The sequence below is a fragment of the Hibiscus syriacus genome, unplaced genomic scaffold (assembly GCF_006381635.1).
Source record: "Hibiscus syriacus cultivar Baekdansim isolate YM2019G1 unplaced genomic scaffold, ASM638163v2 tig00116951_pilon, whole genome shotgun sequence".
Taxonomy (NCBI): Eukaryota; Viridiplantae; Streptophyta; class Magnoliopsida; order Malvales; family Malvaceae; genus Hibiscus; species Hibiscus syriacus.
The window spans coordinates 1,517,816-1,531,733 of NW_024063482.1; the positions used below are offsets into that span (position 1 = coordinate 1,517,816).

The window sequence follows — 13,918 nt, forward strand, 5'->3', positions numbered from 1 at the left end:
TGCGTTCGTAGCTTATGTTAATGGGAATTGTAGTGAATGTTTACAAAAATAAGTCTTACGGATATTATATATATAATATTATATGATATATATATATATATATATATATATATATATGTGGAAGATGATACTCTTATTCTCGTATCTAAATTATGTATGTACATTGTACTAGAGTTATAATCACATAGTTTGTAGCTACATTTCTGCCACTGAATGCTTGTTCTTCAATATTAATCCTTTATCCTTTGGCACATTCCAGTCTCAGTAATGGTTGGTCTCACGCATTCGTAAAATTAAAATCATTCATGTCTCACCACCCATGTGAGTATCGAGATCCGTCTAACTCTCGCTATACTTTATATGATCTATCCAATATAATTTTTATAATATATGTAGAATTTATTATGAAAATATTTAGTTTATTACACGTGGAAAATTGGTGGATCAAGTCTGTGACTTAAAATTATTCTTATAATCTATATTTTGTTATTACTTCCATATGTGGATATGTGTTATAATATGTAGGCTCAACATTACATGTTTGAGTGAGTAAGAAAATAGCAGTGATTTTAGTGATTAAGAAATTATTATTATTTTTTGAGATTTTAGGATTCAAATATCATGTACGAAAGGATATGAGCGCTTCATGTTAAATAATTAAAATTATTAAATACATACTATCGTGCGTTGATCCTAAGCTAATAAAAAAAAGGAGTGAGTGAGTGAGAAGATAAAGTCGTAATTTATTTGAAGTAGATTAAGTGCCGAGTTTTTCTGGTATTATTTTCCGCCCAGTGTCCTTGTAGCCGAACCCTAATATCCAACGATCTAAAGACTATCCATGTAGAGACATTAAGTTCAAAACCAGAAAAGAAGGCATTGTATATATAATTTAAATTGTAGTTAATAAATTATTAATATAATGATATATATGTATATATATTATAATGTTTTTATTTTAATAATATATAATAAGTTTTTAATATATTTTTATCACATATATATTTAGACTATACAAATAATGTATCCTATTTTTTAACTTCATTTCTAAATATTTTTTGTCCACGTTGATTGTTGAACTTAAAATTTTTTAACTTAATTTTAGTTTTATAATATGACACATCGAGAGATTATTACGTGACATCACATTATATTATAAAAGGACTAAAATGTAAACAAAAATTGTAAAGTTCATAAACTGATATGTATCAAAACAAAGTTCATGGACTAAATTGAGAAATTTGTCAGTGGACTAAAATTGTTTTATCCGTTAATATATACTCCAATTTCCTCCAAGTTATGAAAGTGATTTCACTTTAATAAAAAGGGCAAAATGCACGCATTTAGACAGAAAGAAGATAAAAGAACCAAGGAATAATAATATGCTTCGTATTATTATATCCCATAAATAAAGAAGAAACGTTGTTTGGTTTGCGGAACCAAGCAGCAGCCAAGAACCATTTTGGAATTCAACAGTTTCCTTTTGATATTGATACGATAAAACAAACCACAAAATTATACTATAAAATGATTTTACAGTGACAAGTCACCTACATCAACTCCCAATAGTTATTAGGGGATCTCTTTCCTTCGTCCCGTATGAAATAGTCTCATTGACCCCGTATTGACTAGGAACTTGCCTTGAAGCTTTTGTTAGTATTTTCTTTAATAGTAGAAAGGAGGAGAGAAATGGGTTGCTTTATCTTTGGCTTTTAACCGAGTTCCATGTCTGCAATTTCAAAGCAGGTGAGGGAGTTAACAGAACAACTATGGCTACGTCTAGTGATGATACGATATACGTTGCAGTAGGAGAAGTTGAAGAAAGTGAGAACACTTTGTTATGGGTTTTACACAATCTTAATCCTCGAAAACTTTGCATTCTTCATGTTCATCAGCCTTCCAGAGTGATCTCATCCGGTAAGAACTCACTGTTGATTTCTAATCGTTTCTTGGAGATTTTTCTTTGCCATTTTTAATCTGTTTTTTTTTATTCTTATGGAGTGTACGGAGTTGATGAGGATTTGGCTGAAATCATGTTTGATCAGCGACAAATTAGGGGTCTAGAGGAAGTTGGAAAGGACATGATGAATCGGATCACGGATGAACACCTTCTTTTCTGTAGTCAAGCAGGGGTACTATTTCTTCTGTAAACCTATTTACTTTTATAATTTCTGGGTTTATAGGTTTTGAAATATTAAGTATGAAAATGGTTTCCCATTATCAATTCTGAACATTGAATTTTTGTGTTGTTGAATGCATTGGAAGATTCAAAAAAAAAAACTTCCCCTTTATCCCATAAGCAGTTCTTCAATATTGTTTAGGTCAGTGCCATAAGGCTACATATTCAGATGGATGATGTTGCAAAGGGGATTCTGGAACTGATTCGTAGGCACAATATCAAGAAGCTAGTGATGGGAGCCGCAGCTGATGAGCGCTTCTCAGAGTACAAATACTTCTATTATTGAATTGCTCACACTCTCTTTAAACATTAACCATCTTACTTGTTCTCTTCTCTCATCTGCTGAGATTGACCAGGGGAATGTGGCTGATGTCTGAGAAAGCACAATATCTGAACGAAAATGCGCCACTTTCTTGTCAAATTTGGTTCATTTGCAGGGAGCACCTTGTACATACAAGGTAATGCTCGATGATCGCCGGAATCCTAATTTTAATTTTTTTTTATCTTTTGAAACTTTTCAGATGCAGATTTTTAGCTAATGGGTCATGGGTGTAAGTTTCTCAGTCTTTAGTAAACTATGACAAATGGCATTGCACATTCCAACTGCTTCCGTTATATTGACTTCAAGGTATTTGGAGCAGGTTTGAAATCGGGCAATCATCAAATGCATTAAGTCCATCTGCTTCTAGTTATTTGACAAGCTCTAGTGAAGCTGCTGGTATTTTAGATTCGACTGTGTTCGACGAAAGAGATGAGAGTGAATGCGAGCTCGAGCCGTATGAAATGCTTTGCTCTAGAGAGGTTTGTGATTCATTTATCCAATGCCCCAATATCCTGGAATACTACAGTACAGTAGGAATTCATCTGCCATAAAAGCTACATGTTGAGAATGTATACTAATGTTTTCAGTAGTTATATATTGATCATCGTCGCTACCAATTTCCTATCACTATAGCTTAGTTTTGAACTGGATGTTGGGGAATGACGCATTTTCAAATTTGAACTGACTGTTGCTGATGTCTCTAATGGTTCATGGCTTTTTGGCAGGAAGGAAGTAGTAATGATCAACTATTTGATCAGCTTGAACAAGCGCTGCAGGAAGCTGAATCATCAAATCGAAAAGCATTTGAAGAGTCCGACAAGCGTGTGAAAGCTGAAATGAATGCCGCCCGGGCTATGCGCCAAGTAATGTCTTCTGCAATTCAGACCTTGGTTTCCCTCTTTTATGGAGTTTCAAATTCAGCCTTGTAATGGTTACTAATCCTGACCTCTTTTTTTTTTTGCAGGCAAAAACATTTGAAAGGTTGTACAATGAATGCAAGAGAGAAAAGGAGACAGCACTTACAAAACAGAAGGAGAGCATTGAAAAGATAAAGAGGCTGAGAGAAGAAGAACATTCAGTTGCCAGGGAGCAAAAGTCTATACTGGAGAGCCAAGTCACCAACTCAGATCGCAGGATGAAACAATTAGAAGATGAATTAGCATCAGCTATGGAGCAGTTGCAGGTTTCCCTGAAAGAACGAGACGAGTTGCAAATTGAGCTCCAAAATAGTCGTAAAATGATTGAAGAGCTTTTGAGAAAACAAGCAGAAGAGACCTTAAGCGCACATATGGACCAATTCAATCTGGACCGGTTGTCTGTATCAGAGATTAATGATGCAACTTTGCACCAGTTACAGATTGTCCAGAAAGAAAAAGATGAGTTGCAGGTCATGCTCGAAAATACTTGTAGGATAAACGAAGAGCTTTTAAGAAAACAATCCGAAGATACCTCAAGCTCTCACTTGCAGCAACACTTTATAGAGTTCTCTCTGTCGGAGATTGAGGAAGCAACTGAGGGCTTTTACCAATTGTATAAGATAGCAGAAGGAGCTCGGGGGAATGTATATTATAAATGTGTCCTTCGTCACACTGAAGTGGCTGTAAAGGTGCTTGGTCGAAGTAGCATTCAAGATCCCTTTGAACTCCAACAGCAGGTAAGGAACCGAACCTAAAGTCACATTCTTTTGGCATTTTAAATTTTTCTATGCTGTTGTTTCAGTTTGAAGGCCAACACTCGACTGCCGAGGGTACATTTTTTTAGAATCAAAGATGTGATAACCTGCAATAGAGTGAAATAGAGTATGCTGTCTTGTATTTCAGGTTGATGATTTGATTAAATGGAGGCATCCAAACCTAGTAACTATTATCGGAGCCTGCCCTGGGAGAAGGGCTTTAATATATGAATATGTTCCTAATGGAAGTCTTGAAGATCGTTTGAACTGCAGGAATGGCATGCCCCCGCTGTCATGGCAATCTCGGTTGCATATAGCTACTCAGCTTTGTTCTACTCTAATGTTTTTACATTCGGGTAAACTAATGCATGGCAACTTAAAACCTGGGAATATTCTTCTTGATGAAAACTTTGGTTGCAAACTTACCGACTTCGGAATTCATCGTGCACTTTCTCTTTTGAAAAACTCAAACAACACGACGGAATCAAGCAATGCTAATCCTTACCTTGATCCCGATTTTCGTGGTACAAGAAGAGTATCTCACAGTTTGGACTTATACCCTTTTGGCATTATAGTATTACAATTACTTAGTGGGAGGTTAGCTCAGGGTATAGCTGAGATCGCACAAAACGAGCTATTAAATGGTCCGAGTTCCTTCTTGGATTCTTCAGCTGGAAACTGGCCACACCAAGTTGCTCAGTTGACGCACTTGGCTATAAGATGCTGTGATGTAAACCGAAGCCGGAGACCTGATCTTGCATCAGATGTTTTCAAGGTACTTGAGACAATGAAACCTTCTGGAGTGTCGATATCACATGTTGCAGACTCTGATGAAGATAATCTCGAGCCTCCATCTTATTTCATTTGTCCCATTTTACAGGTTAGCTCCATTTTTTCCCTTGTTTTGAAAATTTCTCTTTTAGGTGGATTATATTTGAATCCAATGAATCACAGTTTTGTAATTCATATGATGATGTCGGGTTGCAGGGAGTTATGACTGATCCGTGTGTGGCAGCTGATGGTTATACTTACGAAGCATCGGCATTGCAGGATTGGCTGGCTGACCATGATACTTCCCCTATGACAAACCTCAGGCTTCCACATCTCGATCTTATCCCTAACTTTCCTCTTCGTTCTGCTATTCAGCAATGGCAGCAAAATCATTGAAACTGTTTCTTGTTCCTGGAACATGTTTGGCCATGTTGTCCTTGACCGCTTCTTCCATGTTTATAAAGGGTGTAATACTGTACGAGTCCTATATTCTGTTTGCATTTATATAGTGTCGAGTTCAGAAACCCAATATTTTGATAGCAAAGCAATATATCTGCAATTGTAAAACCGAAATCTAAGCTAAATTTTAACTTCACTTCTGATGTTGGAAATAGCGTATTGGAACGAAAACTTAAATCTAACCAATAATATTATGGTGTAATGATAGGTCGATGCGAAATTATGTCACTTGGAACGGTAAATTAGACAATATGATAGGGAAGCGGCAGCAGATAATTGAATGTTGTTCTTGTTGAAGAATCAAACTTAGAAAATTCTAGATACGATAAAAAAAAGAATAAGATGAATGGGGAAGGTGGCGGCAGCGGCGAAGGTTCTTTTTAGGTGCTAGAAACAAGGTAATAAACAAAATTAAAACAAGATAAACAAAATATAAAGAACTTAAAAATAAAGAATGATAATCAAGAAATCAAAAAGATCTCTCTTATGAAGGTGAACAACAAAAGTGATGATGGTGATGATGGATTTGAAGAAAATAGATTGATAATTGTCCTACGAACCCTCCTAATCGCAATTAACTAGCCCTCCTAGTCGTAATGAAAAGTTAAACTAGAGTGTGAATATCTAACTCTCAAGAACTCATGTTGTATTGAAAATAATAAAACTTCATGATTACAATGGTAGGAGGAGCATCCTTTATATAAGGAAAATGAGTCATTATCCTAACATGACTAAAGAATAATAAAATAATAACTGAAGTCTATCCTAATCCAAGTGATGTGGGCTGCATCAATATGTGCCTTTGATGTAGTGTTTGATCCGATGGTGGTGATGGAAACTAAGAATTTGAATGCATTACTTGTTCCTCAACTGTTGGATGTGATGAATGATCCAGATTGATCTTCTAGAAGGTGGTGGTTTGGAGAATAAGATGGGGCTACTAGGGTTTTGTCAATACAAGCAAATTACCTTTATAACCTTGATTTAAACTATTCCTAATATGAAAATATTGAAAATTCGTATTAATCCCGTATAGGAATTCTTGCATGTTTTGTCTTCACTAGAATGGGCATCTCTTGAGTTCCCAGTATTGGATTGATGCAATTCAAGAACCGTTGGAAAGCTAAGAGACAGCCGGTCATATCTCCAGAAGACATGTTGATCGAATAAGATTAGGATCCCATTCAAAAAGTAGTTGCAAGTTTGTTGGTCTGTTATTCTTCTTTTCCAAGGCTTATTCGTGTGCATCAATTGGAAGTAATAGTCTATCTTCTTTTGATGTGAGTCTTGTGATGCATGTATCATCCCCTATTTTTAAAAGGATTAAACCTCTAATCTAAAACACCAAAGAGAGGGACATTAGGAATTTTAAAGCATTCATTCATATTATACTTACCGAATATATGTGCTTTGAATTTTCGAGATTTTGTTCTTTTAAGAGGTTCGAGTAGAAACATTAGTCCAAAGAAAAAAACGTTGTCATCATTGTGAACTGGTTCATGTATCACAATACAAATCGTGAACTACTCGAATTTGACTTAATCAAAGTTCAGTTAACACTTAAATTGAATGAACTCGATTTGAGCTCAAACTTAAGTTATTAACTAACCGAAACAAGCTACTTAATATCCAATTCAAAAAACTCGCAAGCAATTTGAAAAAAATAATATATCAAATTTTAATTCTCAAGTAAATTATTAATAATATCAATATTTATATGTTGTTTTTATTTAAAAAAAATATAATATAAGATTTTCATGTACTTAAGATTCATGTTCGAACTTGAATTCGAGCTTGAACTTCAAAGAACTAAGTTTGAGAATGTTTAGAGTTCAAATTTTTTCTAAACTCGAATGGAACTTCAAGTATTGAAGTTAAGTTAAACATGAAAATTTTAAGCTCACGAGCTTTCGAGTCAAGCTCAGCTTTAAAATTTTCGAGTCAAGTCGAGCTCGAATCATTTACAGCCCTACTCGGTACATTCACGCAAAATATCACTCAAAACGGTGGTCTTTACGCAGGTTTTATGGTAATCTCAAACTAATCAATTACTCTCTAATCATCTAATCAGAGGGTTACACAAATTAACTGTAAATTTCTACATAATTAGCTGAATTGGATTAAAAGCTCTCTGTTACAGGTCAATTTCTACAGGTGTTTGCAATACTGCAAATATTGCATGCTTCTCTCTAGAACCTACAAGGGTAAAAGCTTTTCAGCTGATTTATGTACTAATAGCCAAAACTGGCATTCAGTTTGAGGTACTTATTTTTTCATAGTTTATTACAATTATTCTTTTTGTTGTAAGGGATGAAGTTTCATATGCGGGCAAGGTCTTTCCGGTTCTCCTCTTGTCCACAGAGTTTCAAGATCACCTCTCTTCTTTCCCAATGTAATAAAGGTGCCTGCAACCAAGCAATAGATACATGGTAAGAGACGATGAAAAAGTTAACATTTTGTCGGGGTTTACGAGCCCGGAAATATATGTTAGAGCATCCAAACCCGTTCTTAATCTCACAACCACTTACCAAGCGTGAAAGGAACGATGTAAAGCAAAGCAGGTTGCCCATGTCCATCCATCAGGTTCAAGGCGATATAGGTGACCAGAAGACCTGTTGAGTGAATTTAAGGAATAGAGCATTAATGACCCAATGGTCTTTGCATTGCAAGACAGATAGTAAAAGGAAACTGCAAAATCTGAGGAACATCATTTTCGTGCTCTTCCGATTACAGGAGTAGTAAGTAAGCTCAGAAGGTTAGGCTCAAGCAATATTTTTCTCTGTTAACAGTCATTAGAGGCTAAGTAAGATTAAAACGAAATGAATTCAAGCTTGGCTTGGTTCCATCACAGTCCCATACATATCAACAGGATGGCTCAGCAAATTTAGAATTATTCATACCTACACCATAGGCAGTCATTGCCCGTACAAAGTATCCCGATCGAAGATTCTTATTTGCTAGCCAATCATATCTGCAAAATTCATCAGTAGTGTCAGTTGATAAGCAGACTAAACATCAGAAACTGAACACTTTGTTTTGAGCAAACCTAGTTGCTGAAACATTTGAATGAAGATAAGAGTACTATGAAAACAAACAAAAGAAACTTTTTTTGGTCGAGAGCTGGTAGCCACGAGGCTCCAATGTTCATACCTTCGCGAAAATGCCACAACAAGGCCAGGTAAGATTATGTCTCCAAATCCAATAACACTGTATCCACCCCAAGGATCAAACATCCGTGGAATTTTTAGTAGCATCGGTATGCCATCCTCTCCACTCTTATCACCACGAGCTACCTATATAAAAGAAAAATAATGAAATAATTGTCATTCCACAGGTCTACAGAAAGAATACCAACCATTATTGTTATGACTTATGACTACTTACAACTATCATTACACTCTCATGAAACCACCATTTGGAAACAAATACCCAGAAGATGTCATACAAGAAAGCACAACCCAGAAGAACTGTTCCAACCTGATTCAATCGAAAAACAGAAAAGAGCATCAAAAGGAGCTTTCAACACATTTCAATTGTTCTCAAATGTATACCAACTACATGCCTACGTATCATGTGTAGAGAAATATGTAGAATATAAGAACCATATAATAGCAAAACATGCATGTCTCTCTAAGCAGTAGGCAGAAAAAGCCAAATAGATGAAGGTGCTAACCTTGAGATTTGGTACACGAACAATCTGAAGGACAGTGATTATTAGTGCAATCCCCTGATTGAAAGCAAAAAAAAGGAGGTTTAAATTTCATCAGTTCACAAAAAAGAGTGTTAATTAAACACGGCTCCAATACAAGCATATTAACTTTCAATAACAAGAGATGTCACCACAAGCAAGTGGAGACATCAGATACAATACAATTCATCACCTGATCAGTATCTAAGGGAAGTACTAATAACGACACATGAAGATATGATACAAAAAAAATGGTCTTACAAGAATATCTTGTCCTATCCAGGCAAATGAAATACGGCGATACACTGCCCAAACAACAGTAAAAGCTATGCAGAAGGGGCAAACAGCCAGTGATAGATGTGAAACAGCTCCAAAGAAGGGTACTTTAATAAATGATTCAGCAAAGCGTCGAAACCACCTGAAACTACATGCATATTTAGCTGTCAATTTCATATGATTTGTAACTTGATCATTAAAATGTAGAAAGTAAAGGTATGTATTCTGGGGAGCAGTGTTGCTCTTAGAACATTGTAATAGAGATTTAGTAGCAGACTTGTTCCATATATTGAGACTTTGGTATTCTTGATGTAAAAATGGAAAGGCAATGGGGAAGGAATATGCATACCACGCTAAAAATGCCACCAAGCACGTTTGTAAGCCCTGGAAGCATAAAGGACATCAAGGATCAGCATTCATCTCAAAAGGACCTCCCCTAACCCCAAACCCGTGCCCTTTCTATCAAGCCTTATCACAAGAGAATGTCGGAAAAATGTAACATGGAATACACATCACAGTATTTACCAAAGAAATTATGAAACAGAGACAAAAGCCGGTTCTCAATAAGTTGAGTTTGAACAAAAAAAAGGAACAAGTAGTCCTTGATTGCAGCTTCCAGTAAACAGATTCAAGATATTCATGTTGAAATTCCCCCCCCCCAAAGATGTGCATGCATCTATGGATTTTTCAGAAAAGTCCTGAGACATATAGATGATGGTGCGCAGCGTGTACAAGATGTAAGTGTGAAATAACATTGCAGCTTTCATGAAATGGCTTCATAATTCATAACCATCAGTCAGATTTAGTGACATTGCAGATGATGCAAAATCGAGTTTTGGTTAAAATTTACAAAGATGAACACATCAAAAACAGGAATAAGAGAAGTCTATAAACAGAAGGAAAGAAGACCAGCAGCAATAGTAAAATCACAAAACTCCCAAAAAAATTGTTGAAAACTGTAGAAGATAACATGAAATAGCTCAGTAATAACTTGTGAACTACCAATAAAAAAAATGAAAGAAATAAGCCACCTGGAACTAAGCATACAAATATATGAAAACAGGCGCACCTCTACTCCACCGATGCAAAAGAGAACCACCAGAACTTCAACAAACCAGAATGACATAAGCTTGTAAAGCATGACCAAGAAACATGAAGCAATTACTACAAAGAGAATTGCTGATGTTGTATTTATGTCAACAAAACCACTAGAACCCAAAGCTCCTACTTGTAGAAATTCTTCTGATGCATCCTGAGCAACCAACATAAATCAACACAACATTTTGATGAACGATTCTTTAGCTATATATATGATAGAACAGAATTTTAACAAAGAACACATAAAATTAGGGCATAAAAGTGACCTTGAGTAGCTTGTCTTGCTCAATAGCAACTTCTCTAGCAGTCCATGCAGACCAATAAGAGGCACACAAAATGGTACCAACAGCCATTAGCCACAAAAACACTTCAGCAATATCAATGGCCGGGCGCTTTGGAGAGTAAAGAGCAACAGAAACTACATAAATATGAAAATTGAAGATAATTTAAAATCCATTCTGACAAAATGCCATATTTGGTATTCCCATCTCAAGCAAGGTAAAAGATCAGAAGAGAGCATTTTTCTGGAACAACAAAGATGCAGGATCAACTGTGACATTAATATAAAAGAAATGCAGAAGAAAGAAAATCATACCCATGGTGTTGTTACTTATATATTTTTTCAAACGTGAACCAGCATCCTGAGGGAGCATGACAGCCGGTATTGTTATATTTACATCAGCATCAGATTCACAAACCATCTTGAAGAGTTCTGTAGAATAAGATTAACTGATTCAATCTTTGGAAAGCAAAAACAAGTTTTGGACTGCTGACAGCTGTCAAAACTGTAATTAGCCATTACCATTACAATAAATTCTATCATCTTTAATGTAACATTATCACAATTGAAGCTCAAATAAGCTCCAAGGATCGAACAGCTATCTTGAATTTGGATGAATGAAAAGCAACATTAGTTAAACACATCCATAAAGGGTAAGATTATGTAATTTAATCCCAGTTGCGGTATGGGTATAGTTGAAAAACGTAGAGGTCCTAAGCCTATGTAAGCCCACAAAATTTATTCTCTTTTCCAACATGAAGCAATATGTAGCGCAGAAAATCTTCTTTCTCTTTTGATTCAGACACAAAAACTAACTATAAAATGGACTGAGACCTATCAGTCAAGAGAATGCCTCTACTCAAGGCAAATAGCACATTAAAGGGTATACGGTATGGAGCTAGCTTTTATCACAAGTTCACAACAGGCCATCGAGATGGACAATCTCTTAGTAGTTGGCCGAAGAAGTGGTAAAATGAAATGACATACCAGTTTGATTGTTTATTATGAGGATGGCAGAAGCACCAGCTTCTTCGGCAACATTAGTCTTCACTGTGAAACTACAGTTACCTCGGTGAACCAGAATGACCTCCCCTGTAAGCTACCACAGACAAAATATTCAAGATTAACTAAGAGTAAAGGAAACAGAGTAAGGGCAACTGATTAGATGAAAACACACGTATATGTGAATATATCTAATTATCTGGGAGTCAAATTGGATAAATTTATTGTAAAAAGATCAGAATTTGAACACCTTATTCCTAGGTTTGCTGCAACAATCTGGAGGATCTGCAAGTGCAAGCCTGGTGTGGTTTGCATGCTTTTCCTTCGACTCCAAAGTAGGTCCAAAACGTGCACCAACACCAACATACTCATTGTCTTCTAAACCCTCAATCCAGGTTGGGACTTTTACCTATAACAAATTGGATGATAAATAATCCAAAAGCAATATTCAACAATTTACAAAAATGATATACCAAAGGAACATAATAATATACCAAGAAAAAAAAAGTATTATGAATAAACAAGCATCATACTAACTCAATTGTCAAACGCCAGCAAAGAGGTCATGGAACTATTATCAAGTCCAAAATTTAGACGCAAAAAATATATATATGCGACAATACTTTCCACTATTTACTTAACTTTTTGCATGTCTGAGTACAATTAGCAAATATTAGGAGATTAAAGACATTCCAGTAGAAAGATATTTTCCAAGTAAAATACCCTTTTGATCTACTTCAAAATTTTGAGGAAAATTCTGGTGTCGTTTGGCTGCTAGGAAATATCTGAAAGTGCTTGACCATACCAATATTATGGGAAAATAGTCTTATACTCAAAAGAAGTACTACTTAGCTAAGTCAGAGAAACTATTTCTTTCACAAAGATTTAGCTCATGACAGATTAAACCCTTCATTTTCCTTTAATCCAAAGCAAAAAGAAAGGAACGCACAATAATATTGAATCAGAAAAACAAGCATAGAAAATAAAATTTTCCCGGCAATCAAACAGCAGGAACAAAAGGACAAAGTCATAATTTGGAGTAAATAAATCCCCCAAAAAAGAAACAATTAAACTACTCATCAAATTTAACAAAACATCTAAACCCGATATCAAGTAGAAAACCTAAAAAAGGAATATTCTTTTATCGTCCATTTTCCCAGCAACCAAACAGACGTCAATGAGAATACCACATGAAAGAAAAAAGGAAAAATAGTAAAGCTGAGTGCTTTTTGTAGGAATACCAGAACGAAGTTGTTAGCACAACCAGGTCTCTTTGGAGCAACGTTGTCTTGATGAACTATGTCCCCAGCCGACCCCAACTTAACAGTCAAAACTACAACTAAAACTACTATGAACAGACCCCTATTTATTTCCATATTTAGAAGAAAAAAACTACCATAAAACTAGAACGATTCTTTAGTTTCTTCCTTTTTCTTTCAGATATATAAACGAAGTGAAAAGGGGGGGGGGGGAGGAGAATAACGAATGAAGAAGATGGAGCAGAGGAAATAAATATAACTTTATTTTGGGTTGTTTTGTTGTCGTTGTGTTGAGGTTAAAAATGAAAGAAATGCCGTCTGGTAATAGCTGTTGACTGGACTTGCTTTTTTAACCTTTCCTCTGTGGTTGACGCTCTAGGTCAGCGTTTGCAATTCACGTTTGCAATTCACGCCTTCTACAATTTTAGAAAGGGTAAATATATATTTTGGTACTTAAACTTGACTTTAAGGTACAATTTGATACTTAATTTTTTTCTTTGATCTGATTAGGTCCATACTTAAATTTAGCTTTAAGGTTTAATTTAGTATTCGGTATTTTTTTGGTTCCCATTAAATATTTAAAATTGATTTAGTAGTTCAAATTAACATTTAAACTTCATTTTATTCCAATCACGAAGTTAGATTTATATACTAATTTAAAATAAAAACTAAATTGATGTGTCTAATTATATTAAAAATTTAAACATTAAATTTAAGTATTAAAATGTATATTTATCCTTTTGAAAATATTTTATTACTAAATCGAGTGGTTATTATTCAAAGCGTGAGTCAAATAGTTAATTAGGTAAGAATCATCACTTAATGACTTTAATAATCAATAATCATGTTCAAAATAATTAATGAAAAATATTTTTAACAATATTATCATTGAAAGAAATTATGAGCAACTGT

The 13,918-nt window shown here is 35.1% G+C and overlaps 2 protein-coding genes across 6 annotated transcripts; one reads left to right on the plus strand and one right to left on the minus strand.

Moving 5' to 3' along the window:
• The first annotated feature begins 1,557 nt into the window (after window positions 1-1,557).
• Window positions 1,558-5,417, plus strand: LOC120188652 (U-box domain-containing protein 33-like). 3 transcript variants are annotated; one of them, XM_039192063.1, is made up of 10 exons: window positions 1,558-1,917; window positions 2,002-2,132; window positions 2,322-2,443; window positions 2,536-2,637; window positions 2,821-2,980; window positions 3,227-3,364; window positions 3,466-3,808; window positions 3,848-4,155; window positions 4,322-5,053; window positions 5,161-5,415. In XM_039192063.1, the coding sequence occupies exons 1-10, from the start codon at window positions 1,770-1,772 to the stop codon at window positions 5,338-5,340; spliced, it is 2,364 nt and encodes a 787-aa protein (XP_039047994.1). In that variant the 5' UTR covers window positions 1,558-1,769; the 3' UTR covers window positions 5,341-5,415. The 3 variants fall into 3 exon arrangements, with proteins under 3 accessions (XP_039047994.1, XP_039047993.1, XP_039047995.1); XM_039192062.1 differs by having other exon boundaries at window positions 3,466-4,155; window positions 5,161-5,417; XM_039192064.1 differs by lacking the exon at window positions 1,558-1,917 and having other exon boundaries at window positions 2,063-2,198; window positions 3,466-4,155.
• Window positions 5,418-7,572: 2,155 nt separating this feature from the next.
• Window positions 7,573-13,217, minus strand: LOC120188653 (signal peptide peptidase-like 4). Of its 3 annotated transcripts, none has more exons than XM_039192066.1 (14): window positions 12,989-13,217; window positions 11,998-12,156; window positions 11,733-11,844; window positions 11,061-11,177; window positions 10,732-10,883; window positions 10,437-10,619; window positions 9,717-9,751; window positions 9,353-9,509; window positions 9,077-9,130; window positions 8,788-8,880; window positions 8,554-8,696; window positions 8,304-8,374; window positions 7,932-8,015; window positions 7,573-7,808 (listed from the first exon to the last, which is right to left on the minus strand). In XM_039192066.1, exons 1-14 carry the CDS (start codon window positions 13,121-13,123, stop codon window positions 7,693-7,695), a joined length of 1,611 nt encoding a protein of 536 aa, XP_039047997.1. In that variant the 5' UTR covers window positions 13,124-13,217; the 3' UTR covers window positions 7,573-7,692. The 3 variants fall into 3 exon arrangements, with proteins under 3 accessions (XP_039047997.1, XP_039047996.1, XP_039047998.1); XM_039192065.1 differs by having other exon boundaries at window positions 7,574-7,808; window positions 9,353-9,515; window positions 12,989-13,215; XM_039192067.1 differs by lacking the exon at window positions 12,989-13,217 and having other exon boundaries at window positions 7,574-7,808; window positions 9,353-9,515; window positions 11,733-11,837; window positions 11,998-12,124.
• Window positions 13,218-13,918: the final 701 nt, after the last annotated feature.

What these genes read in the sequence shown, in the direction of transcription:
- LOC120188652 (XM_039192062.1), top strand. Translation starts at nt 1,770, where the DNA reads ATGGCTACGTCTAGTGATGATACGATATACGTTGCAGTAGGAGAAGTT. An exon ending in GCTGATGAGCGCTTCTCAGA is followed by an intron (nt 2,444 to 2,535) that starts GTACAAATACTT and finishes GAGATTGACCAG; the next exon opens with GGGAATGTGGCTGATGTCTG. An exon ending in CCGCCCGGGCTATGCGCCAA is followed by an intron (nt 3,365 to 3,465) that starts GTAATGTCTTCT and finishes TTTTTTTTGCAG; the next exon opens with GCAAAAACATTTGAAAGGTT.
- LOC120188653 (XM_039192065.1), bottom strand. Translation starts at nt 13,123, where the DNA reads ATGGAAATAAATAGGGGTCTGTTCATAGTAGTTTTAGTTGTAGTTTTG. An exon ending in TATAAGTAACAACACCATGG is followed by an intron (nt 10,884 to 11,060) that starts GTATGATTTTCT and finishes ATATTTATGTAG; the next exon opens with TTTCTGTTGCTCTTTACTCT. An exon ending in TTTGCATCGGTGGAGTAGAG is followed by an intron (nt 9,752 to 10,436) that starts GTGCGCCTGTTT and finishes TTATGCTTCCAG; the next exon opens with GGCTTACAAACGTGCTTGGT.